Here is a 27296-nt window from a genome sequence, read left to right on the forward strand (position 1 = left end):
TAGGTGTAGTTTGCAACAGCTGTTTTGGCAAGTCAGTTTGGGTCCAAGAAAAATAGCAGTTCATATAGGTCGTTGGGTATCCAGTATATTTTAATTCGTGCCACGGACTAAGATATTATATCCTACATAGTACATATTTCATAGATGATAATATAACATAATAACATATTATTATATATTGTATAAGTTGTGTAATAAATATTTTATTTTATAATATAGGCACCTATACTTAACTGCTAGTAGAATTTGATGCATATTTTGCATAATATACAGCAATTGCAATTTTCTTAACATTTGTAATCTATATTATAATATATTATTTTAAAATACGAAACCTTAAAAGTTAAAGTACCTATAAGACGGTACTTCTGGCCATAAAAATGGAACTATTTAATATGTTCTTAATAAACTGAAATGGAACATTAATATAAATATAGTATTTTAAAAAATTTAAAAATTTAATAGAGGTGCCTAAACAATACAGTAATCAGAGTGTAAAGTCCTACTATTATGGTAGTAAAAATTATTAATTAATAATTATACTACTATTTGCAAATTAAATGTTTATCTTACCTCAATAGTCAAATAATAATCTCAATTTTTCTCGATTATGGGGAATTAGGTAGTGGCTCGATAGGGTAGGCGTAATATAATTTTTTATATATCATGATCAAAGTAAATTTATTATTGTACTAGTTAACTCTTTAGTTTAAGCACTTTCTAAAAACTTCTAACACTATTAAAACTATTTTTGATTAACCGAGTTTATTTAGTAATCATTGTGTGATCTGTGTCCCAAAAAAAATATATATATATATTGAAGATAACTTGATATGAATTGGTTATTCCACTTTAATACTATTTGTACCTATATGACATACATATATATTTTATGAAACTTTTTTAGTGTTTTGATTAAATCATTTTTTTCAATCAATATTTTTTGTTTTGAATTATCTTTGGTGCGGTTTTTTAAATTATTATTTTTATGAAAATGGAAGACACTACATATTTTAACGGTCTGAAAAATTTCCTAGACAGCTCAAACATAGTGAATAATATTTCTATTCAAGGAGAAACTAGTGATTTGAATGTGTTTACTAAACGTTTGTTTGAATTAGGTTTTGGATATGTTGTGGCAAAGTCTATAAAATATGAAGGTAATTTATTAAATAGTTATGCGTGCATCCGAATTGCATGCCAAAAAAAAAAAACATAAATTGGGTTGTCCGAATTGCATGCCATCTCTTGAAAGGTTCTGTCCGAATTGCATGCCACCTCATCGAGGGGTTTGTCCGAATTGCATGCCATCAGATTATCAGGTTTATGGATTATTATTTATTATACACTTATTATATTAGGTATAACTTAAACTTTTTTTAAAACTTTTCTAATTTAACTTACTTTTCCACTGAAAGAACGGGCTTTTATTATATTTAGTTTAGTATAATAAATTGAATGTATTTTACATTTGTGCATGGTATATTTTAAATAAATAATTACAATGATGATATAAAATTTGTTAATTGAAATAAAAATTAAATGTGTTAAATCTTTATGAGCCACTGATTATTTATATAATCTCATGTCTGAATATCACCCACGATCTATTCTATTTGCATAAATTCACTGTAGTGTAATTATTAAGTTTGATTCGATTCAAGTAATTCAACATGCGGTGTTGTGTACCAAATTGTAATTCATCAATTGGTAGTACTTTTTGTGTACCAAAAAATGCTATTCATTTGTGGCAAAATGCTCTTGGTATAGAGCTGAAATCTAATTATAGTCTGTGAATTACATTTTAAAACTGATGACATAATTAGAACATGGGTGTCGGGACAAAGTCAATTTTCGGTAAGTGAATATTAATCTAATACTTGATAATTTAGATAGGATCAACAATAGTTCAATATTGATCTATGGGTTCACTTTAAGGGTTTTAGTAATTTTAAATATTATTAAATTATCTCTTAGATATGTTACAAAAGACCTAAATTACGAGAAGGAGCCATACCTATTGACCAAAATTTATTTAATAATGCATCTACTTCTAATGTTATGGTATGCATTATTTAGTCTTATTTTACAATAACAATAAAACTGTTTTATTACATTGAAATCATTGAATAAACAGGTAGATGGTACAGACAATTTAGACATGGCATATTATAATACCGAAAATAATGATTTATATAATATGAATAAGAGTATATCATATAGTAACTGTAGTGACAGTATAAACTCATTATCAGCTGATTGTGCTATTGCACCAAAAAAAAGAAAGGTTTGTACCCATGTTTTAAAATAAATGTATATAGGTACCTACTAGGTGTAATATCTTGTTTTTTTAAAAAATATATATTTGAAAAGGCAAATGAAGATGTACAGTTAGATCACTCATATTACAAAATTGTTGGAAATGAGTTTCCTAAAGTTTCATCAGTTGACTGAAATGCCATGTAAAAAAATAGAAACAGAAAATAGGAAAAAAGTAATAGTAAAAGATATAAGCTTTTTATTCTTAAATTATAATTTAGTAAACCAAGCAAGGTGGTATTATTTAACATTACCTATACATATTATATAACTAGAATAAGTGAGTAAATGCTACATTATGATTTACGAGTTTACTAATTACTAATAAATTACTATACGACCGTTCACATTACTACTTCATACGTGCAATATTACGTGCTATAATAATAATAATAATTTATTATTTATTATTATTATTATTAATATTTTAAATAGTACGTTTTGGTTTGCTGAGTTTCCACCTAAATGCCGCTATATGGTGCCAGTCAGTAGTTCCACAGCTGATTTAGAGACTCAGTTAGACGGCATAAAATAATACATTATATCATAGGCCGATGTGTAACCTGTATATCTTAAATCGTGGTTTACACATAACACATTATACAACATTGAGAACAAAACCAATTCGCCTTTTTAGGCTTACCATACCTACGCTTGGGTAACAATTGTAAAAGTCTTATGTCTTGTTATTTGTTCCGTTAAAAGATGGCAAAGCGCCAAATCATGCATTTATTATTTTAATATACATATTATCATATAGGTATGCATCTTGAATTTTGCAAGACAGTCGCATAGGTTAGGTTATCCAAGATATCTTAAATTGTATTGTAAATTAATAATTAGGTATTCAATATCAATTAAATTTTTTTAAATCTGATAACAGTGATAACGTCGCGCAGAAATTATTATATTCTGTGCAGAAATCACATGCGTATATCATGTCCGGGGATATAATTTTTACGCATTATATACCTGGTGTCCTGGTCTCTAGCCACAGCGTTAATTTTTATTATAATTTCACTTACTTTTATAATATAATATAATATAATATAATACAATATATAATATGTATTATTATATATTATATATAATACAACTTTTTCAAACAGATTCAAATTCAGTGCCTTAAAACACACATTTTGGGGGGAAAAAAATTGAAAAACGAGTTTAACGCCTAAACTAGATTTGTTCCCTGAATCGTAACATTCCAAACATCCAAACAAAGTTGATCTTTCGTAATGAAATTAATTAATTATTGCTTTCTGTAGTAGAATTCGACATAAAAATTAAAAATTTTGTGAATATACTATTTAGCGATAGTGGCAATCATGGCGCAATGCTCAGAAAATAATAAATATAGGTTTATCCATTATAAAGTCATTAATAGGCTTATCGCTTTTTCTGTCACTACCTCAAACCGGTCTAAGGAATATGTTATTCGCCGTAATAATATAAAATTAATTCATACAACGCTACCTACCGGCAGCTATCATAATTAAAATTGTAGTCGCCGAAAATCCCTATAGCATGGTCTATCTGTCTATTCTATAATCAATGGCCAATGCTGCTAATTGCTATATATTCCATAGTAAGTTGTGGATTGTGGATGGATACTGGATAAATAAAAATCGTTCATCAATTCAACTATTTCAGCATTTTAAATTAATATTTATTACTCATTAATGAATCTCAAAATGCTATATTTTTATTTTCTATGAGCTAACAGAACATAGGCATTTAAATTTACAGATAATATTAAGTTATATCTATATTTTATAATTGTAAGTTTATGTTACTTCTTGCTAAACAATTAGATTTGTTATTCGTATAAATTATTAACAATCATAATGTTTGTAGGTAGTTAAAGATGCATTGTATTCCCATTTGGCTTCATAAAATACAGGATAAAGATAAAATTCAACAATGGTAATATTTTATTAAAAAATGTCTGTCAAATTAAATTGGTTCCAAATAAAATACTGCTAATATATTTTTTTTTATATATACAAATAGTATTTACAGTATTTGCTTCAGTATTGATGGTTCCCAACTACTTGCAACAGCCGGCCATGATGTTCTTATCTATAGATCTATTGATGGATATCTTTTAAATACTTTAAAAGGTAAAATTATATCCCTTAACTATAGACATTATATAATGAATTTTATTATTTTTCTTTTTAGTGTCAAAATGACCTTATTATTATTTATTTCAATAATTATTATACAAGTTTTAAAATTTAAAATTATCTATTGATTTAGTTATACTATAATACTATTATGTATTACTTAGCATAGAACATATATTTCAACTTTTAGGACACAAAGAAAATGTTATCTGTTTGACAAATGCTAAAAATGGCAAATTATTTGCTTCTGGCTCAGCAGATAAATCAGTTATTCTCTGGTCATCTAAATTTGAACCAGTTGGAAAATATAAGTAATCATTGTAATTTGATTTTATTTGTTTTTACTTTTTTCTGAATTTTAGATTTTTTTTTCAGTCACAATGACACTGTCCAGTGCATGGATTTTAATTCAATTACTCATCACTTAGCAAGTTGCAGTTCTATGGAATTTAGTTTATACTCTATAGAACAAAAATCTGTTCGAAAGTATAAAATTTTGTTTAAAATAAATACATGTGCCTGGTCAACAGATGGTCAGTCATTAGCCCTTGGGTGTGATAATGGAAGTATTTCCTTACGTAATCAAAGCGGAGAAGAAGTTGCAAATGTTGAGCTATCTGATGGACAATCAATTTGGGCAATCACTTGGTTATCATCTAGGTACTTGTCGAATGAATAGTTTAACATTATATTTGTATTTATTATACTTATTTGCATGTTGTAACATGTAGATATAATGAAGATGAAATATTATGTACTACTGATTGGGGACAAAAATTATCATTTTTTAACAAAACTGGCTCTGAAGTAATTAATTAAATAATACTCACACTTAACACTTGATAACATAACTAAAAGTATACAAAATATTATTGTAGGTTCTAAAGAATAAAAACATACATTTGGAAGCTTTAATAATTAAAACTCTAAGTAATGATTCCTATTTATTAATTGGTGGTTGTAAAGGAAAATGCTCCATATTTTCTATTGATGGAATAAAGTTGTGTGAATTTGAAGACAAGCACAGTTGGATATGGGCCTCTTCTGTACATCCACTTTCAAAATTTGTAGTAAGTTTCATTGATCAATCAATTGATTTTTATTAATTTTTATTTAAAATTAGTGGTATAAACAATATATAATACATCTGTAAGGTATAAAGTATAATGCAATTATTCTTAACCCTATTTTTTGTTTCATTATTTCTTCAAACTTATTATTTTCAGTCAATAGAACCGTTAAGATTGTGAAGTGAACTATTGATTATTAAACTAAATTTTCCCTTAAATCACTGAGTCATCAACATATAAAAATATCAGATTATCTTTTTCATTATTATTTTCATAGTATTTCATATTTTACCTATCTGTGATGTATTTCTTTTTTACAACTCCATAAATTGAAATTATTATTTTAACAATTTTTACAGAATTGTTGAGTATATGATTTCAATTTAGATAACAATACAAATTTTGTTTGATGTATAAGTGTCATAATATGATTCATTAACTTATAATTAAGTATATTATGTGTCTTTTACTCATTAGTTATTTCTGTTTCGTGTGTTTTGGCTATACTACTTATACTTAATATTTAAATACAATAATTGAAGAAAAGATTTCTTATGTCTAATCTATAAAATTATACATTTGTATTTTGCTATTAATATTTATAACTATAATTTAAAAATGTATACAATTTCCAAATTATTATTTTATTTTGTGCTGTTTCTAAAATGTAGTTGTTTTGTTGTCACTTAAATATAAGTTATAACTATCCATATTAATAGGCGTTAGGTTGTCAAGATGGAACATTAGCATATTACAAAATCGAGTTCAGTATAATACATGGACTTTATCAAGAAAAATATGCATTCAGGTACTAAAGTTACAGATTTTTGTAACTGCACGGTTTCACAATGTATATTTATAAGGTTATGGTGCACAAAGTCTTAAATTCATTATCATATCTTGATGTGATTGAAGTCACCTATTTTTCAAAATAAATGGCACTTTTAATAATGTTGTTTGTTTATGGATTTTCACTGACTAACAATGCTTTTACTTAGTTAAAACCCAAACATTTTGTCAATATCAATTAATAATTGTCATTATTATTTATTAGAAAAAATATGACAGATGTTGTTGTCCAAGATTTAGTTACTAACCAAAAAGTGCAAATTAAATGCAGAGATTTGATTAAAAAAATTGCAATTTTTAAGGATAGATTGGCTGTAAGTTAAAGTTTATTATACTTAAAACATATTGTGTATGTATTCTTCCAATCTCAATCAACTTTATTCAGGTTCAATTACCATCAAAAATCATAGTATATGAATCATCTTTAATTCAAACATCTGAAATGCACTACAGAATCAAAGAAAAGTTGGCTAAACATGCAGCTTGTAATCTACTAGTAGTTTGTTCAAATAATTTAGTTTTGTGTCAAGTAAGGAGATTTAAATATTTTTAGAATAATATAATACTAATTTGTTATTGATTTAAATTTTTAGGAAACAAGACTTCAATGTTTATCACTAGCTGGTGTATATGAACGTGAATGGACTATGAGTTCTATTGTGAAATATTTAAAAGTTATTGGAGGTTCTCCAGGCAAAGAACAGATTTTAGTTGGATTACACAACGGACAAGTATTTTTTGAATTTTAGTGTTTTTTAAATTTTATTTATCCACAAAACTATTATATATTTAGGTTTTGATGTTACGTGTAAATAGTTTAGTTGTGCAGCAATTATTTAATGTTACTAAAAGTATCCGTTGTTTCGACGTTAATATATCAATGGATAAAGCAGCTATTGTTGACGATGAAAACAATTGTTCATTTTTTGATATGAAATCAAAAAAGCTTCTTTTTCAAGTAAATACTTGTGTATAGTACTACTTATTATTACTTATGTATAATTTTCTAACTTAAAATGACATATTATATGATTTAGGAGTCTGATATTACAAGTGTAGTTTGGAATTCAAAATTTTCTGACATGGCATGTTTTTCTGGTAAACATATATTTAATATCAAAATAAATGGATTTCCAGCTCATCAACAACGTATCATAGTAATAAATTAATTCAATTAGTATCAACCATATTAATGTAATCTAATAAAATTCTATACATATTATAGGGACATGTAATTGGCATGTGGGGTTCTAAAATATTCTCTCTAAATGATTCTATAGTATCAGTTATTGAAGTTGCATTATCAGTTCCACTATATCAATATTTAGAAAATAAATATTTTAGGTGTGTAAAAATTGTTTTTGAGTAAAAATAATAATTCATTAATTATTAACTTGTATTTATATTTCAGCAAAGCTTATCAAATTGCTTGTCTTAATGTCACTGATACTGATTGGAAAATATTAGCTCGAGAAGCCTTAGAACATTTTGATCTCTTAATTGCCAAGAAAGCTTTTGCGAAAATTAATGAATTAAAATACTTGGAATTAATTACGCTTTATGAAGTAAACAATTTTGACTCATTTTTTTTATACATATATATACATGATGATTCAATAAGCATACTCATCCTTTTTTTCAATAATGAACTATTTGTATTTTTTTTTTTGTGATTTGGGCAACATGGCAAATATGCATTCAGCAGATCCAATCATGTTTTTTCAGCTTAACTATTGAAGTGAATTTGATCTATTATCTAACATAACTTTAAGAACATTAACTTTTTTTTATATTAATTGTTATTTTTATTCAAATGTTTGTGTAACGAGTATGTAAAATATTACTATTTCAAAATACTAAATTTTGAAATTTATGTAAAAGAAAAACTAAAGATAAATTACAAAAATAGATATTTGATATTAGCTCAATTCACTACACAAAATTTGTTTAGTTTTTCTGAATACAAATTGTCCATGTTGTGTTTCAAACAGAGAGAAAAAAAATAGTGTTGTGATATCTTAAAAGCAAATTGAGATAAATGGATATAGAATATTAAGATACGTAGGACGGTGCAATACGATTGCATTAGTTATGTTATGAACATTATCATTTGTTTTTTTAATTTATATCTAAAAGAATTTTTATGTAGAATCCCTCAAAAAAATCAAAATATTTCAATTAATATTAAATTGTTTATTTAAATATTTAAACATTAATCTATTGGGTGTATTTTAATTTAAAAAAATTTTATATTTAAATGGCCATGTTAATTTTTTGTAGATAACTTCTTAAGACTATAATATATTGATAATACAGGATGATTCATGGAGCGTACAACACTCATTATTTCCAAAAGTGTAAATGTTTTTGAAAATATAATTTTATATAGCTTCAAGTCATTTACAAAACCATGTTTTTATTAAAAAATTATATTTTTAACATTTTTTTATCCCTATAATTTTTTAAGTTTTCACTTTTTTAAATGACAACATGTAGTTTTAATTTGATATTCCAAAACAGAATATTTTTCTAAGAATTTCGATACATAAAAATTGAATTATGGCAAGTAGTTTATGAGTTATAAATATTTAAAGTTTAGATGAGTGGAGTAATGGACAAATATGTCGCGGGGTAACCCCGTACCATTCTACTTCGCTCATCTAAACTTTAAATACCTATATCTCGTAAACTACTCGCCCTAAATTCAATTTTTATATATCAAATTACTTAGAAAAATATTCTGTTTTGGAATATCAAATTAAAACTACATGTTGTCATTGAAAAAAGTAAAATACTTAAAAAAATTATAGGGATAAATAAATGTTAAAAATATAATTTTTTAATAAAAACGTCGTTTTGTAAACAACTTGAAGCCATGTTAAATTATAGTATCAAAAACATTTACACTTTTTGAAATAATGAGTGTTTTACGCTTCATAAATTACCCCGTATAGTATATAAATTATAAACAGCTATATTTGAATTTTAAATGTTTAAAAGGAAAAAGGATTACACAATGAAAAAGACAAACACTGCCTACTAGCTGATGTACTTGCCTATGAAGGAAAGTTCAAAGAAGCTGCAAGAATTTATCAAAAATGGGGTTTTGAACATAAAGCTTTTACCATGTATACTGATTTGAGAATGTTTGATTTGGCACAAGTACTTTATATTTATTTGTAAAACTATTGATTTCTGATCCAAAATAAATTTATTAACTGGTTCTTAGGAATTTATTGGATCAAATACGGCTGGTGAAAATAAAGAATTACTTATTAAACGTGCTGAATGGGCTATGAGTATTGATGAACATAAAGTTGCAGCAGAATTATATATTTCAGCCGAAGAATTTGACCGTTCTATTGATATTATGGTTCATAATTGTTGGACACACATGTAATTCTATAGATAATAGAACCATTACAATTTACCATTTACTTCTTTGTTGTATGCTTATTTCTAGGCTGTTAGAACTTGGACGTCACGCTGACAAAGCTGAAGAAGAAGTTCTAAGTAGAATTGGTGATGAGTTACGTAAACTAGGTGATACAGAAAGTGCTGTTGAAATATATGCTAAATTGGGCAAAGATATGGGACCTGAAATAGTATCTTTGCATGTAGAAGCTCATAATTGGGATCAAGCCTTTGCCCTAGTTGAAAAAAATCCAAGTTTTGCTCCTCTAGTTTATTTACCGTATGCTGAATGGCTAGCAGAAAATGATAAATTTGTTGAAGCACAAAAAGGTATTAAATTTATAATCTTATTATTTTCATTGTTTTACTGCTATTGAAAATTATTTTCTTTTCTTTTTTTAGCTTTTCTTAAAGGTGGCCGACCAGAACGAGCATTCCAAGTATTACAAATGTTAACTGAAAACGCTGTTGACGAACAGCGTTTTCAAGATGCTGGTCATTATTATTGGTTATTAAGTAGACAATATTTGAATATTGCTTCAAATAGGTAAATACCTTATAACCTTGGTTAGATATAAAATCCTTAAATAATACATACAACAAAAAGTAATTTATTATTTATTTCAGTGATGTAAACTCTATCAAAATAATAGACCAATACAATTTATATGACAAGTATGCTTCAATATATTATGCATACAATGCTATTCACCGTTACATGGTTTGTATAAATCATGATCATACATCTTGTTTGCTTTTCTTTTATATACTCAATGTAATATTTTCTGCACCTTGTTATTTTAAGGAGGATCCTTTTATGTCTTATCAACCAGAAACTTTATTCAATATTTCACGATTTCTCATGAATGAGACAAATAATATACATCTAAAAGGAGTTTCAAAATTGTAAGTTATTTAATTATATTAAAACAATTTTAGCTTATATCAAGTTATATATGTCTTAAGTAGTTTACTTTTGATATTCAAATGCCCATGTAATAATTTAAAAGTTATGGCATAAAAGGAAAATTCAACTTACAATAACAAAATAATTTTTGAACTAAAAATATTTTAATGTAACATTGTATGTTATAGTGCAATATTATACACATTATCAAAACAAGCACTTACTATGAGAGCATTCAAGTTAGCCAGACAAATTTTAACAAATTTACAACAGCTGAGAATCCCTTCTGAATATCAAGTAATATTATTTACTTACTTTCAAAATACAATATATAACATACAATTGTTTATTATTATATACATCAAGGATTTTGTTGACCTTGCTTCATTGAGTATTCGTGCTAAGCCATTTCATGACAATGAAGATCTTTTATCAATGTGTTATCGCTGTTTGACTTATAATTCTCCAATGGTTCAAACATGTATCACATGCAATCATAAGTTTATATATTCCCACATAAAATTCGGTTTGTATTATTGTATGAATAATATATTATATATCCAACTTAAAAGACATATTATGAAATTAACTATTTTAATTCATAGAAGATGAATTTTTAATAAAAGCATTTTTAAAAAACCCAAAATGATTATTAATGTTATTTAGAATAATTATTAGCTATAATATAGCATTAGTAGTCTGAAACTACAATAAATAGTTATCATGAGTTCTAAACAAAAATAATTTAACACATATTTGTTATTTAAATCTATCAGAAATTTTACCATTGATTGAATTCCAATTGGAAGAAAATATATCAGATACTGAGGCATTGAAATTAATACAAAATGCTTATGAAGAGAGTAAACCCATTGAGTCTGAAAATAAATCTCAGAAAATGAATACGCTAATTTTAAATGAAGAAATTCATGATGAAACAGTCGACCCATTTACATACAAACTTTTGAATTTTGAGGTGAAACTTTCAATTGCTTTTTTATTTCATAATTTTATAATTAATTAAGTCATGTTTAACATGAGTAAATCACTACTTGATTTCTAAGAAAAAATTTATAATTATGCTTTTATAATTGTTATTTTTTACTTAGAATAAAGAAAATACTTATCAACCCATAAAAGTTAACAATACTATATTACAATCCATGAACACTACTAGTATAATAGTTTGTAAATGGCCCAAACCATTGAAGTTTAAATACTACAGAAATGTATTACCTGGATTTTTAGTGACTAACTGTCATAGTTGTTTTAAGGTACCTATATTATTTAATTTTTTGCACATATTAAAATTTGTTTAGTGATAATAATAATTCTTGTTTCAGATGTTCCATGCAGATGAATATGAAGTTGAAGTTTTAAGATTAGGACATTGTCCATTTTGTAGAACAAAGACAGGATAATAATAAAATATGGACATGAATAAAACTGTTTGTTTTAAGACAAAAAAATATATATTTGAAAAATATTAAGCATCAGGTTTCTTGCTTTTACCCAACTTCTTAAGGGTCAATGTAGCTCGTTTTTGTGATTCCAAAATGGCACTAGCTCTCCTCAGAGAAGCCTAAAATATCAATCATAAATTAATTTAATTTATAGTTAATTATTTATTTTATTTTAAATTACAGTACCTGGATAAGGTCTTTTCTGTAGTTGTTTCCAAGCAAATATTTACGCAACTTGAACAATGACCTTCTTGGACCACTAGTAAAGTTTACTTTCACAAGAGACTTTCCTGGTTTATTCTAAAAAATATGAAGGAACTAGTCACATATTTTGAAAGTGGAGTACAGATTCCAGATATCTGGATTATTACGATAAAGTTTGGGTTTAATTAAATTTTATACATACAATTAGGTACACATCCTAATTATTTTATCTAATAGTAGGATTAATATTTAATATAAATTTATTGATGAGTTGTGTACTACTCAAAAACCTTAACTCATACTATATTAATACAGACAACAATAAAGCAATTAATAATGTCTATTAATAGTAATATTGAAATAAGTTGAAGAGCATACCAAAAGCTTTACTAAAAATGTCATTGAAAATAATATTAATTGGTAGTGCAGCTATTCACTAGAAAAATAATCACAGTTGTTGGGGCATTGAATATTGGAATCCAATTTAACCAAAATTCTTTATTAATCAGTTAGGCTTTACCGTAATATTGAAATAAATTCATAAAAATTAAATATTTATCACAAATTAATAAGTGGATGTCATTAATCAAGCATTGTAGATTATTTATTTATTATACCTAACAGGTAAATGACAATTAATGAAACTACTTTATACAAATTTTCATGGTTAAATAACTATCAATGTTTAACCAAAGTTATCTAGCATAGGCAACTTAGAGTACATCATAACTATTAAGAAACATCATTAGTTACCATTTTATAATGGCTTAATATGATACTACTATACTACCATTATACCAATAATTTATCAGATTTCAAAATATTATGTTAACTTCAAATTATATCAGAGTTGGTGAAGCATTATTCATCACTTAAATTATTGGTATTATGTAGTTTTAAAAGTTTATTTCATAAAAAATCTTAATCTACTTAAAGAATGAATAAATCTAACAGAAATTGTGTTCAATATACATGTTAAAATTAAAATTGTATATTATTTAATATCATAATACTGAATCAGAAATTGTTAGTAACTATGGAACTGATTAGTATGTATACTTTGTACCACAAGAGAATGCATACATCTAGCAAACCCATACTGCAATACATGACCAACAAGCTCTGAAAGCATATAACTTGTTTTGTTGAGGGGGAAGCTTATGGGCTTGATAAACGAGTTTTAGTCAGCTGCTTTATGAGTTCTTTCTAGTACGGAATATAGACATATCATCACGTTAAGTAGATAAATTAATAATAAAATGTTGTAGAAGCCATATTAGATGTTGACACACCAATCAACAATTTCCTACCAATTTGTAGTACTTATTTATTTACGAAATTGGGTTAAATAATATGCAGCATATAGAATTGCCAATTTTAGTTTATAAATAATGGTCTACAATCATTAGAATCAATGCTTATAATTTATACTCACTGCCAACTTGCGCTTTTTAGTAATGACTGTGAAACCCTTGTTATTAGGAGCAGATTCCACACCAATGCTGTTATCGTGTACAAGACCATTGTAGCGTTTTGATGCCAAATTGGTTAAATTCATTGGTTCCTGGCAAATATATTACAATTTAAGCCATGTATTAGAAGATAAAAATATATTAGTTTTATTTATTTGGAACATAGAAGATTACAATTTAACATACTTTACTGAATGGTTTCTTAATGTTAGTTTTCTTTGACAAAAACGCATTATTGTTCCTGATTATCATCCAGCTTAGATCGGCCGACATAGTGAACGAATCTAAAGTGAACAAAAAACATTAATTCATTATGTTAATAGGCAAACAACGCGACACATGGTTCAATTGAAAAGAGTTCATAATATCACGTTAAAACAAATAGACCAAAAGAATACATGTGAACACACTATATTTCAATACTTAACCATCAACAAAAATTGTATTTACTTACATATTGTCCAAAATTTAGGAAAATTACTAAAAAAGACGTATGAATCTCCCAAATAAGATTAAATAAAATTTTGACAAATGTCAACCCGACTCAAAAGTCAAAAGTAACCTCAAAGTAATTAATAATTATCAAGCAATGTACAATGTTCCCAATTCCTTCCCAAACATAGCACAAAATTGTTCGTGGAATAGCAATATATGTTGGTGTGGTATTACTGATACAAATGAAAAATGCGCTTAAAAACAAGCCTACCAGGATAATGGCGCCAAATAGTAATAGTTTAAAATAAAAAGGAATACAATAATATATTATTATTATAAGACTTATTTAAGCTTTATAAAATACAAATGCAATCATAGACAACATTAATATAATAATTACTAATAATATCTACAATCATGACCATCCTTATTTGTAAAAGAAAAATCATATGAAATGTATATTAATTATTAATATAATAATCAAGATTTTCAGGGAAGAAATTGGTGTGTATCGATATACGATACGTATCCAATTTTGAGTGTTCAAGAAGTTACACGTTCAATATACAAGCTATATATACCGACCTGTATCGATCTTAGACTTCGATACGAGTCGATAGGTAACACAATTATTCTCAGTCAATAGTTCAATACGTTGAGGTTTGGTCATGATTTAAGGAAAACTCTAATCTTTATGATCAAAACGACACAATCCATGTGGCATGTATATTAAATCGTGGCCACTTGGTCACAGCTCACACGTGATATTAGTATATCACATGGGAATTTAAATCATTTTAAGAATCAGCTATTCATCTACTCTGTGATTCAACTAACTTAAAGCATTTTCCACTACACTGCACACTGACTGCACCAGACACCAGTACATAATTTTATGTACCAACGGCAAAAATTAAAGTGCACTGATTGGACTTTTTTATGTTTCACCTCAATACACTACACCAGTTTTTTGCAGTTTTGTAGTGCATTTATAATCGCATGAGCAGCAGCTCCCGCAGCTCGTGCGCCTTATCATTATCATGATGACGATGAGTATCACAGTACTACCACAGAATACATGAAATATATTATAAATATATATATATTTCATATATTCTGTGGTACTACAGTCCTAATACTAGGTAATATATAAGGTTAATGAACAATACCAATTAAATATTTTATTGTCTTTATACAGAATGTCCCATGTGATTTACCCATGCGATATCTCTCGAAATAATGGAAACATTAAAATTCTGGTTTTGTAATAAGACTCGCGGGGATAAGAATACAATTACATAATTTTAAAATTTATTTTAATGTTTAGGTAAAAATTTAAGAAATGTATTTTTTATTAAATTATTTTCAAAAAAATTTAAGATAACCATTTTGCAATTTTCTGAAAATTTTGAAACGTCAATATTTTCAGAAAAATAAATTCTACAAAATGGCTGTGGTCAATTTTTTTGGGAATAGTTAAATAAAAAAAGGGGGGTAAGTCATGGATGTCGCTCTTCTGTACAGTAGGTTACAAGAATGTAGGAAAAAAAAGCCACGGAAAAAAAATCCGTATATATTATATATATTATTTAAAGACACTTGCTTAAAAAGCGAAGATCAATATTTTACTTTGTTAATACTGAAAAATAAAAATAAAATAAGTCGTGAAAGTCGCTCTGCTGTACAGTAGGTTACAAGTGGGTTACTGTAATGGATGGAATTAAATTTGAATCCAATGATATTATATCATTGTATACGAAAAACGATTCTGAGCGAAGACGGTTTATCTGTCTAGAATATATTATAGTAAATATAGATTATTAAAAATTTTCAAATCTTAGATTTAAAAAGAAAAATTTTTATGAACTTCTAGTTTAAAATAACTTGCGAATTTTCGTGATTTTTACACATGTTGTCAAAATTCAAACTTTGAATGCTTATATAAAAAAATTGTGACTATATATTTATTTTATTTTTCAACTGCTATTGTAACAATGTGTTAGAAGTCTTGTATTCAATTTTCAAATCTTGGATATAAAAGGAATTTTTTTTATGAATTTCTAGCATAAAATAATTTACGAATTTTCGTGATTTTTACATAATATGTTGTCAAAATTCAAAATTTGAATGCTTATAAAAAAAAAATCAGGACTATGTATTTTTAATATTTTTAAACTGCTATTATAACAATGTGTTAGAAGCCTTGTATTAATTTTTCAAGCTTTTCTACCGAACACATACATTTTTATCGAGTTAGAGTTACACCAAAATAAGGAAATCGCTAAAAGTGAAAATCCAATGTTGTAAAAATTTAAATTTCAAATGCTCATAAAAATTTAATTTGAATTTCCGGTGGACTTTTTATTTATGATAAAGATTTAAAAACTTGTAAAGAATCTGGTATTAAATTTTTTATGAATTTCTAGCTTAAAATAATTTGTGAATTTTTTGTGATTTTTACGTATTTTGTCAAAATTCAAACTTTGCATGCTTATAAAAAAGAATTGTGACTATGAATTTCTTTTATATTTCAACTTCTATTGTAACAATATGTTAAGAGCCTTGTATTAAATTTTCAAGCTTTTCTGCCTAACAAATACATTTTTATCATATTAATTAAAAAAAAACTAATAATGATCGAAAATTTCAAATGCCTATGAATAGTTTAACTTAAGTCGAAATTTTTTGAAAATTTCATGGCGGATTGAATATACTCGTATAAACATTCGGTGAAAATTTGATTAACGTGTTTGTATTTGTATTTTTGTGTTTATTTAAGTTTTATGAAAATGAGTAATTTAGGTGATTTATACAGAAATATTATTTTTAACGATGAACCTCGTGTCAAATTTTTAAAAGAACGTGGGTTATCGCTGAATTCAAATGTATGTACTAAATTAAATGTTACGGGGGGAGTGTTGGTGACATGAAAGAAACATGAAAAAAAAAGTTGAAAACGAGATGCAACCGGTTAATTATTTAAAACCAAATACATGCAATGCCAAACAAGAGGTTGTCAAAATGTCAAAAATGGCGATCAATACGTTCCCAAAATCCATTTTTTACCTACGTAGATAAAAATGGAAAAAATAAAAGTGGTTTAAGTTTATGTGAAATTATTTTAACTTGTGTGGTGCTGGGTAAATAAATTTAAAGTCACACAAACTGAGAAATTAACTAACAGAGCCACAGAGGTCATCATATAGTCTCAGATTGGTTCATTCTATATCGATACGTGGTAGCAGAACAGTGGAAAAGGATTAATAGTATAAATAGACGAATCTAAAGAGAGGCATAAAAGATCGAATATAAAAGTCGATTATAATTTCAATGACAACTGTAAAACTACAAGCTCTAATAAAATTATTACCTAAGGTTAGGTGAGAATACATGTTTTTGCGTAGATAGCGTGTGACACAAGTATAAATTTTGTGTAGATAGCATACGACATGTACACCAAAATATATTTTTTAACTTTTTTATCAAAACATTAAAATAAATTAAAATATGAAATAATTGTAGGTAGTTCTTATTCCCATGCTTCTTATTACCAAAACAGTTATGTATTATAAACAGTAAACCAGAATTCGCAGAGATATAGCAATTGGTAAATCCCATAGATAATGAAAGAATGGATAGGCCATCAGGCGTCAGGCCTTATCGCACGGGCATGAACAATGAGATTACAACATAGTACAATTATAATCTATGTGTTACAAGGGGTTTTATCAGTATAAAAATATAAAAATTACCATAAAATAAATTATAATACCTCTTACTAAAGTGAGAGCACTATATAAATAGCAATCTGACTCTCATCAGTCTCATCCACATTCCGGCCCGCAAACCACTATGTTGTTAATATAGGAATGGCCTATCCATTCTTTTCTTAGATCATATACTATGGATGGAGCCATGGCCTGATATTTGAAGCACATAATATAAGCGACAAGTCTCTCCTTGAGATTCATTATCTGCGAGACTGCAAATGCGCGAGTATACTCGTAGCATATTTATTCTGTTTTTAATTCTCCAGGGAACTCATGAGTCATGAGTGATAAACTGATAACTAAATAAATATGCGACGAGTAGACTCGCGCATGCGCAGATAGCGAATCTCAAGGAGAGACTCGTCAATCGTTGCTAATATCATAATTATTATAACAGTAATATGTGCTTCAAATTGTCCACACTGCCACACAGGCGAGATAGGCCATGGCTCCATCCATATTATATGATCTAAATGCTAAGGTACTAATGCCACTTTGGTGGATACACAGAATTGGTGAAATCAGAAATCAGAATGGACACTCTCCAAAATCGACGAAATGAGCTCAAGTGCCACCAGTGTAGCCACACAACAAAACTATTGTGAACTCTAGTTTTATGTAGCATACGGCTAGTCTGAGCTACAGATTTTTCGTTGGTTCGTTTGTTTTTGAGAATCACCAGTAAGTATGAAATCAATCCTGGTCTTAATGATTTAATTTTTAATTTTCTTTGTTCTTTCATTTAAAATTCATAACTTTAAAAGTGATTGGCTTGATTGTGTCTTGTGTGCTGACGAAATGGCATTAAAAACTAATCTGTATTATAGAGTTAATAGAGACAAAATAATTGGCTTTCATGAATCTTCTAACCGTAGAAAATATGAACCTGCTAAGTATGCTTTGGTCCTTATGCTGAGAAGTATAAATTATAACTGGAAACAACCAATTGCCTATTTTCTTGTTTCAAGTAGCTGTAATGGTATTGATCTGAAAGACATAATTTTGTCAACAATTTGTCGTCTCCAAAATATCAAACTCAATATTAAGGCATTTATTACAGACCAAGGCACTAATTTTATGCAGTTTTCTAAAAGCCTTTATGTTTCTCCTAGTAAGCCTTATTTTGATGTTGAAGGAAAATCAATTGTCTATATTTTTTATCCCCCTCATTTGATAAAGTCAACCCGCAATATGTTTTTTAAACATAACTTTCAAATTAACGATAATGTTGTCACTAAAGACCATCTTAATTCATTTTATAATTATGATTCCGGGTGTAATCTTCGATTAGCACCTAAATTAACTTATGCTCCTATATAGGGCCTTTCGAAAAAATGAGAGTTTATTTAGCTACCCAAGTATTTAGTGGTTCTGTGGCTGCTGGTATGTCAATTAGTTTAGTGTCTGGTATTTTACCACCGTGTGCCCAATTCACCATAGACTTTATAAATGATATGGATAAGTTATTCGACATTTTCAATTCTTCTAAGGTTCCTAAAAGAAAAGAATACAATCGTCCTTTTAAAAACACTGAAGCCCAAGTCACTCATTTAAATAAAATGGCTGATGTTTTTAAAAATTTAAAAGTTGTTCATAAATTCAAAGGTTCAGATGAAACTAAGCGTATGAACTTTATCAATGGTTGGTTAACTTCTATATCTGGTTTAAAAATGTTATGGAATTCTTTAAATGCACCTAAAAATAAAGATTATGTCCTTTATACTGGTAGGATTAATCAAGACTGCCTGGAAAATTTATTCTGTACTTTTCGCCAAAGTCAAGGCAATAATTTTAATCCTACACCAATTCAATTTATATGGGCATTTAAAAAAATGCTTTATTTAAATTACTTTCAACATTCTCCTGGTGCAAATTGTATTAATGATTTTGACCAAATATCAAGCTCTGTTATGCCATCCACTGATAAAAGCTCTTATTCTGGAAGAACCGAACCAAGAATTATTTATATTCAAAGGTATTCCTGTTGGTACAGTTGACTACAGACATTTAGAGATTCCTGAAAGGAACTCCTTTACCTATGTATGTGGGTATTTAATGAAAAAATGTCTGGAAAAACATACTTGTCAGGTTTGTGTTGACTATGCTCAGTATCAAAAACAACTGGATCAATCCTTTCTACTATCATTTATCAAAGCATATCCAACTAGTAACCATTGCACTTTTGGAAATTTGATGATGCCTGATGATGATTTTTATAATTATATCTATGAGCTAGAAAATATTTTCATCGATAACTTTCCCTGTATTGCCTATGAGGAAGGTGTTGGGGCTAAGTTAAAAATTGATTTTTGTAATGTACCTTATGATCATCCATGTAAAAATTTTGAAAAATCATATTTTATAAATTTATTTACACGCTTCAGAATTTTTACAGGTATCAAATTTTTGAATAAAGCTTTGGTGTCTGAGAAAAAATTGAAAAATAGAAAGTTGATTGTACTAAAACATTTGTAAAATTATTTTGCAGTGTGCTATTGCTTTCTATTTGCTTTCTTTTGTACAAGCTTGCTATACATGCAGTGCTATTTTATTTTAAAACAGTTCTTTTTAGAGCTATTAATTTAAAAACATCCACCATGTTTATATCATTGTTTATTCATATTTTATTAAAATAATATATATAACACCAAATAAAATTGTTCAAATAAAGATTTTTTATACACCTATATAGTTTATTTATTATTTATTTGCAATTGTTTTTGTAAATAAAATTATTTGTTATTAAATCATGTTTGTTTTTTTTAATTTTTCTTATTGATTTATTGGTTGATATCATCTACAATTACCTATATTGGTCCTATTGCATAATGAAGAAAATACATTTTTACATTAGGCTGCTACATTAAATATCAAATAAATAACCTATAATTTTATAGTAAGTTTGTTAATTAAATTTATTTTTATCAATTCTTGCAAATATTTATGTTTTTTAAAATATAAAATAAAAATTATTTATTACTAAAAAGTATATGAATCTAATTTATTTCCATTTCAAATCAAATATAGAATAGAAATATATGTAATATGTATGTATTTCGCGTACAGTTTTTTGGTAAAACTGATCTTAATTAACTGATATTGATGAAATATACTCTAAAATATAATAATATAACATAACCAAATTTCAAATAAACCGCCAACGTTGAATATGTTTCTATACAAAATTATTGCGTACAATATTTTTGTCATTGTACTTTTTGTGAACACTGGTGGCACTTTAGCTCAAATTACCGTACTCTCCATAAGAGCCAATGTAAAATAATTATCGGTGTCCATTCTGATTTCACCTATTCTGTGGTGGATATAGTGTGGAATGGTCCCTACTCCCTATTAGTGCGTGCGTTCTCTTGGGAATTTGCGATATTAAAAGAAATATAATATAATATATTATATACCTGGTAATATCTTTTATCTATGGCTTATTGGCTAAATACACGAAAAAAGAAATACTAAAAATAGTATTTAGCCATGATTATAATATTAATAAAGTTCAATAGTACGTAAATATTCCACTACTGTTATCAAGCGCTGCAGATTGTTCTCATCGTGACAGTATCATGTCTGATATGCTTATTGGGCGTCTTAATCTGTAAATTACAGACTGTAATCATCTATTCTTTAATCGTGCTATGTTATACTCCTATACTGCAAGCAGCTATACACGAAGTCACGAAATAGATAAACATACGATTACACCTCTTAAAATGCCGAGCTGTTAATTTTTTATTTTTGTCACTTAAGCATCTAGATTCTTGGTTTTTCCGTTTTTATTCATTTTACTTCTACAGTTTGCAGGCCTGTTGCCTGTTGGTTGTAACTTAGCTCTTGAGTTCTAGAATCTTGTATCTTCGTATCTGGCATCTGCAGTATCTGCGAAATGCATACCTTCATTGTTCCACAAGTTTATTGACCATTTTTTTTCATTCTTCCTTCTGCAAAGTTCTATACTTCAGTCGTTAGTCGTTACTCGTTCAGTGATTAGACCACCGTTGTAATAACGCACTAACGCCTTACGTAGTGTTAATCCTAAACTATTCACCTTGAATATTCCCTTACGGACGCTAGTTAAGCCAGTTCATTGTCTTGACTACCCGTTTAATACACCAAATATTAGATAGGTACTATAGTGCATATTAATTATTTGAATAAATTAAAACAACAAAATAACCAAACATGTCAGACGATTTTATTACATTCAACGTTCGCTTTGAAAAAAAATTATTTGAACTTAAAATAAAAACTCCTAAAAATGTATCTGGATTCATCGAAAAGCTGGTAAATAAATAGTTTTTACTTATTTTAACAATTATACTATTAACTAACAAATATTATAATTTTACCGATTGATTTTATCATTTTTATTAGCGTCTCACATAGGTTTTAAGTAACTATTAGGTATAAGTAGCTCAAAAATTGAAAAATGCAATTACATTGATATTTTTAATTATTTTATAGAAAGATGAATTAAATTTGGAGAAAACAGATGAATTAGTGATATTATGTCCAACACCCGACGGAAAGATGGTAAGATTATTTTAATGCATCTGATATTCTACCTAATCCATTATTGTTAATTAACTCTAACTATTACTTTAAAATATGACTTGGCACCTTATTTTAATATGGGGATTTCCATTGAATATGTTGTAAATAAGAAAAAAAGAAGCGAATATGTATTGGAATTTGCACAATTAAACATTTAAACAAGGGGGGCTTAAGCTCCAGGTTTTTTCTAAATTATTTTACCCTAACTTTTTAAACAATTTTTTTGGGTGCCTAAGACCTAAAGCACTTCCCTCCTACATGCATACACACCAATCATTGCACTAATGCGTTTATGTGACAAAATTATCAGCAGTGTTAGGTGTTGATGCATCATTTTTTTTTTTATTATTTAATTCCTTTTTACATATTTTGTGTTTAATTTTATAAATGTACCTAGTGTTATATTCAAATTTATTTCTTGGAAACATTTTTTTTTTTACAGATGGAAATCCAATCAGATGACAATATTGAATTTTTAAAGGTAAAGTTGATAATTTCGTATTAGGTGAGGTATGAAAGTAATTATTGGTGTCTTAAAATTTTAAATTTAAATAAATGTCCCAGTTAGTTTACTTTTGTACTTTTTCTTACTGTAACTGAATAGTGAATACTAGATTGACATCAGATTTACTTACCTAAAAAGAAAATAAAGTAAATAATTTTTAAATTTAATAGAGCTTAAAAAAATATTGTATCTTCTGTTAATTTTATGATATAATGTTAGAAAAATTCAGCATAGCTTATTTCCGAAAGTAGATTTTATGATAGATTGAATTAACTTATCATAAAATTTGTAGGTAAGAACATTATCTGTGTTTTGATAATTTAACAACTTGTAAGTGTTTTTAAATTGTGATGTTTAATATACTCATAACTACTTAAAAAATTGAATTATCATAAAGAAGTAATTAAAAATGTATGAAACATAATGTTTATAGGTTTAAGTTTACCAATAGGTAAATTTGCTTTAGCAAAAAATTAACAAATCTATTTTATGATTTTGAATGATCTTTGAGTACTATCATCCATTTTAAGGATTATCAGGAAAAATTGTGATGGTCATCAGTGTGATCAGACATCAGTTTGTCAAAATACTTACTCTCTGAAAATAATTGACAATCCATTTAAATTTGTATTGTTATTACTATTCACGTCAAGCAGAGACGTGTTTAACTACGGGCAAGAGGGGCATTTGTATACTAATTTTTCTTACATTTTTTTGGTGGAAGAGAGGTTATTAGGTTGCAAAATATATGTGTCTCCGGCAGCATTACTCCTTAACACAAGACTGACGTCATGTATAAAATAAAATAATAATAATTATAAAATCTAAAATTTGTCAAACCCTCAAAACTACTTTAGTTTATAGTTTTTATTAGGCATGACTAAACGGATAGGTATGAATGTATGATCAAACTTTTACTGAAATGCACATTCCTGTTATGACCAAATTTATTACTTAATTCCCAGCTTTTCATTGGTTAGGTCACTAATTATTTTATCTTATGGCATTTTAATTAATGACTTGACTACTTGAATGTTAGGTGTACCGTTATGACTGATATGTGTTATGGTATAGGACTTACGTATAAAGTATTGGTATCAAAATTATGATGATCAATGTAATAATGTGAACTACAGTAGCAGTAGGTGGTAGTGCTCTATGTATGAATGATAACTCATACCAATGTTTTTCAGACCTATCTATTGAGTCTAACTTTATTTTTAGACTACTCAAAAAGCCATAATAAACCATTTTAAATTAATGCTATATCTATGTTGAGCGTAGATCTAAGAGAGAAAAATAGACAGTATTATACTGTTATCCTCTTAAAGTATAGAATCTAAGCTATGCTACTATTAATTTTATAAAATATACGTTTTTATTTGAAAGTTGTTTAACCCTTTATAAAGATCATCCAACTATTTACATTTTTATTTTATCAGTTTTTGATAATAATTTTTAATAGTGTTATAGACTTAATTATTTACTTAATAACAGTATTTATCAATTATAGAAAACAAAACTTGCCTATAATGCAGTAACCAAAGAAATTTATTGCAATGTGGAACTTGTGGTAACTGTTATTCATGAACTGCCTGATGACACAAAAGCTCAATTCATGGTAGCATTAACATTCATTTTATGAATTTATGAAAACATTAATCATATTTTGTATTTCAGCTGTTATCAAATAAAATTGACAAATTAACAATTAAAATTGATGAATTATCAGATAAATTTATCCAAACAATTGAAGAAAATAAAACCAGTACATTTTCAAGTATTAGGTATTTAAAAATGTATTTAATTTTTTTAAATAGCGTACTCATTAAAATATTGCATTTATATATAAATAGGTCGATTTTGGCAGAGGGCTTACAGACAGCTTCTGTGAACAAATCAAAGAATAATTCCTTAGGTAAGTTTAAATTTAAAAATTGTAATAAGATATAAATTTCAAATAAACAATAGTTTCTATAAACCATATATTTTGATTTAGGCGAAGAAGACCTAGATATAAAGGTCAATCTTGGTCAGCGCCAAAAAAAAACCAAGAAGGACAAGGAAAAATTGTCATCAACAACTGTAGCAACTAATGATGTAAAGTTAAAATATAATTCCCATGATAACTAATAATCAAAAATATAAAGAAATATTTTATTAAATATTTACAGAATTCATCAAACTCACCTGAAAACTTAAAATCGGATACACCCACATCTGTCCCACGAATTATACGTAAAGATATTGATGTTTTATTAGAGATGTTAGTAGCAGATGGATATACCAACACTATTCAGAATATTATAGTACTTAAAAGATTTGATAATGATTATGAAAAAGCCAAAAATTATTTGAAGTCATCTTCAACTTAACATTGACTATTATAATTGTTGTTAAAATTTCAATTTTTTTCATAATAAGTTTTACTTTTTGATAATCATATACTTTAAAGTTATTACACTTTGTTATTATTTTCCCTTTTCCGATTTAGTTATTTATTTATATAAAGAAAATCCCGCATGTTCTGATTTTCAAATCTCGGCTGTGGGTTGGCGACCTATACCAGCCTCGTCAATGTACACTCCACGCCGAATCTGGGTATGGCCTCGTGCGAGTTGTTACAACATATTTTGTATTGTTTTATATTTTATAATATGTACATATTTGGTATAATCTTTATTAATATTATCATTGATTATAAATAGTATTTATAATCAATGATATTATACACATACATTGTACATTATACATACCTACAGTGTTTGATACTCATGGTTATCATTTATACGTAAGTATTGCAAAATGCAATTTATAGCTGGATATCTCGCCATCTTGGACTTTATAAATTCAATAGGCAATTAGCGTTATCGTAATCGGCGATAATGTAATTGGTCGTAATCCGTGGTTTTCACTGAACGACCTAATTGCGTTCCTTATCAACGTTGTTTCGTAGTATGAATGTATGTATTTTTGTCCGTTATGAAATTGTTGGATTGAATATTAGTGTCCGTGTCCGTTATAGACAGGTCAAAATAAAATACATTAGAATGCCTATCTTTTTGCAGGGACCTGGTCATTTTGTCCGTTAAGTCATAGGTTTCACTGTACAATGATGCGTGTTTTATTTTATTTTTGTGTGTTTAAGGACAAAATTTCTACCAGTAAAAGTGCTTCGATTTTCACAAATACCACTTTTTTTGAAAGGAAAGTGAATCTAGTTGAGGGGGTCAAAAGTGATAAATTTTCAATAGTTTTCAAAGAAGCACAGAAAAACCCTAAAAAAGTAACAGAAAAACGGAATTTTTTACGCAAACCCAGATTTCGATCAATTATTTTATTTTACAGCTGTAACTCTAAATACATGAAATTTTCGGTAAACGGAAAAAAAGTCTCCAAATTAATATTTGATTTAAATTCAGTCTTTTATCATATTATAGGTATATTTATAATTTATATTAATTATAGCCCATAGCTAGGTCACATACATATTACATATTTTGTTGAAGATAATTAACATAGGTACAAAATAATATAATAATTAATAATATTATTTATTATTATTTATATTAAGATCACAATATCATTAAATATTTAATTAAAAAAGTATGAATATGGTAATCCAAAAATATGTAAAGTATATGAATATATGTACGATGTACCTATCTTTTTCTATTAGGTTTTAAAAAATATAATATATGAGCAGCTTGCTTTAAAGTATCATAGTTATCATAAGTTTGTCCGTCTATAGGTCTCACACACTGCAGCGGTAGCGGTTTTGGTGTCGGTGGCGGTGGCGGTTACGGCAAAATGAAACCGGACTCAATTGTCTCAATTTTACCGCCACCGCTGCGGTGTGTGGCGACTGGCGACCTTATGCCTTTTAAAATGCGATTTATATTTTTAACGTAAGTAAAAATAAGTAAGTTTTTTATTTTTTGATATATAAAAATTTTTTATTATGTTTTGGGCAGTATAAAGGAAAATCAATACTTTCAAACATTAATATAATGATATTGATATGATACCTATGTATATTATAAATATAATAAATTAATAACTGTTGTCCTATATCATAAGCAATTAAAAAACAAAGCAACATAAATAAAATATATATTTCAATATAACCATATATCTAATAGATTATTATAGAGATCTCTCGACTCTCGTGATCATTGGTATTTACAAGTTGC

At 27.2% G+C, this 27296-nt stretch overlaps 3 protein-coding genes across 4 annotated transcripts; 2 read left to right on the forward strand and 1 right to left on the reverse strand.

Moving 5' to 3' along the window:
- The first annotated feature begins 3831 nt into the window (after window positions 1-3831).
- On the forward strand, window positions 3832-12178 carry LOC149054404 (intraflagellar transport protein 122 homolog). 2 transcript variants are annotated; one of them, XM_089230249.1, is made up of 26 exons: window positions 3832-4100; window positions 4177-4245; window positions 4333-4442; window positions 4639-4759; window positions 4824-5108; window positions 5180-5255; window positions 5327-5518; window positions 6238-6326; window positions 6573-6681; window positions 6753-6896; window positions 6961-7098; window positions 7161-7325; window positions 7405-7524; window positions 7593-7711; window positions 7779-7932; window positions 9368-9529; window positions 9597-9763; window positions 9831-10111; window positions 10184-10328; window positions 10409-10502; window positions 10587-10687; window positions 10877-10985; window positions 11055-11214; window positions 11465-11664; window positions 11798-11962; window positions 12032-12178. In XM_089230249.1, the coding sequence occupies exons 2-26, from the start codon at window positions 4187-4189 to the stop codon at window positions 12107-12109; spliced, it is 3543 nt and encodes a 1180-aa protein (XP_089086375.1). In that variant the 5' UTR covers window positions 3832-4100; window positions 4177-4186; the 3' UTR covers window positions 12110-12178. The 2 variants fall into 2 exon arrangements, with proteins under 2 accessions (XP_089086375.1, XP_089086376.1); XM_089230250.1 differs by lacking the exon at window positions 4639-4759 and having other exon boundaries at window positions 4811-5108.
- LOC149054405 (large ribosomal subunit protein eL28-like) lies at window positions 12138-14441 on the reverse strand. The gene is made up of 5 exons (XM_089230251.1): window positions 14282-14441; window positions 14014-14111; window positions 13791-13919; window positions 12338-12451; window positions 12138-12270 (listed from the first exon to the last, which is right to left on the reverse strand). The coding sequence occupies exons 2-5, from the start codon at window positions 14098-14100 to the stop codon at window positions 12175-12177; spliced, it is 426 nt and encodes a 141-aa protein (XP_089086377.1). The 5' UTR covers window positions 14101-14111; window positions 14282-14441; the 3' UTR covers window positions 12138-12174.
- A 7212-nt stretch (window positions 14442-21653) lies between these two features.
- LOC149054406 (uncharacterized) lies at window positions 21654-25561 on the forward strand. The gene is made up of 8 exons (XM_089230255.1): window positions 21654-22328; window positions 22509-22577; window positions 23041-23079; window positions 24617-24724; window positions 24784-24890; window positions 24960-25021; window positions 25103-25203; window positions 25278-25561. Exons 1-8 carry the CDS (start codon window positions 22227-22229, stop codon window positions 25476-25478), a joined length of 789 nt encoding a protein of 262 aa, XP_089086381.1. The 5' UTR covers window positions 21654-22226; the 3' UTR covers window positions 25479-25561.
- Window positions 25562-27296: the final 1735 nt, after the last annotated feature.

Source organism: Diuraphis noxia, unplaced genomic scaffold, assembly GCF_037042655.1.
Source record: "Diuraphis noxia isolate RWA-SAM2 unplaced genomic scaffold, SU_Dnox_SAM2 contig0007, whole genome shotgun sequence".
NCBI lineage: Eukaryota > Metazoa > Arthropoda > Insecta > Hemiptera > Aphididae > Diuraphis > Diuraphis noxia.

Coding starts and splice junctions, on each gene's coding strand:
- LOC149054406 (XM_089230255.1), top strand. CDS start 22,227: ATGTCAGACGATTTTATTACATTCAACGTTCGCTTTGAAAAAAAATTA. Junction 23,080..24,616: donor ACAATATTGAATTTTTAAAG/GTAAAGTTGATA, acceptor TATCAATTATAG/AAAACAAAACTTGCCTATAA. Junction 24,891..24,959: donor AGTACATTTTCAAGTATTAG/GTATTTAAAAAT, acceptor ATATATAAATAG/GTCGATTTTGGCAGAGGGCT.
- LOC149054405 (XM_089230251.1), bottom strand. CDS start 14,100: ATGTCGGCCGATCTAAGCTGGATGATAATCAGGAACAATAATGCGTTT. Junction 13,920..14,013: donor TTAAGAAACCATTCAGTAAA/GTATGTTAAATT, acceptor TATATTTGCCAG/GAACCAATGAATTTAACCAA. Junction 12,271..12,337: donor ACAGAAAAGACCTTATCCAG/GTACTGTAATTT, acceptor TTGATATTTTAG/GCTTCTCTGAGGAGAGCTAG.
- LOC149054404 (XM_089230249.1), top strand. CDS start 4,187: ATGCATTGTATTCCCATTTGGCTTCATAAAATACAGGATAAAGATAAA. Junction 7,326..7,404: donor CAAAAAAGCTTCTTTTTCAA/GTAAATACTTGT, acceptor TATATGATTTAG/GAGTCTGATATTACAAGTGT. Junction 9,530..9,596: donor GAATGTTTGATTTGGCACAA/GTACTTTATATT, acceptor ACTGGTTCTTAG/GAATTTATTGGATCAAATAC.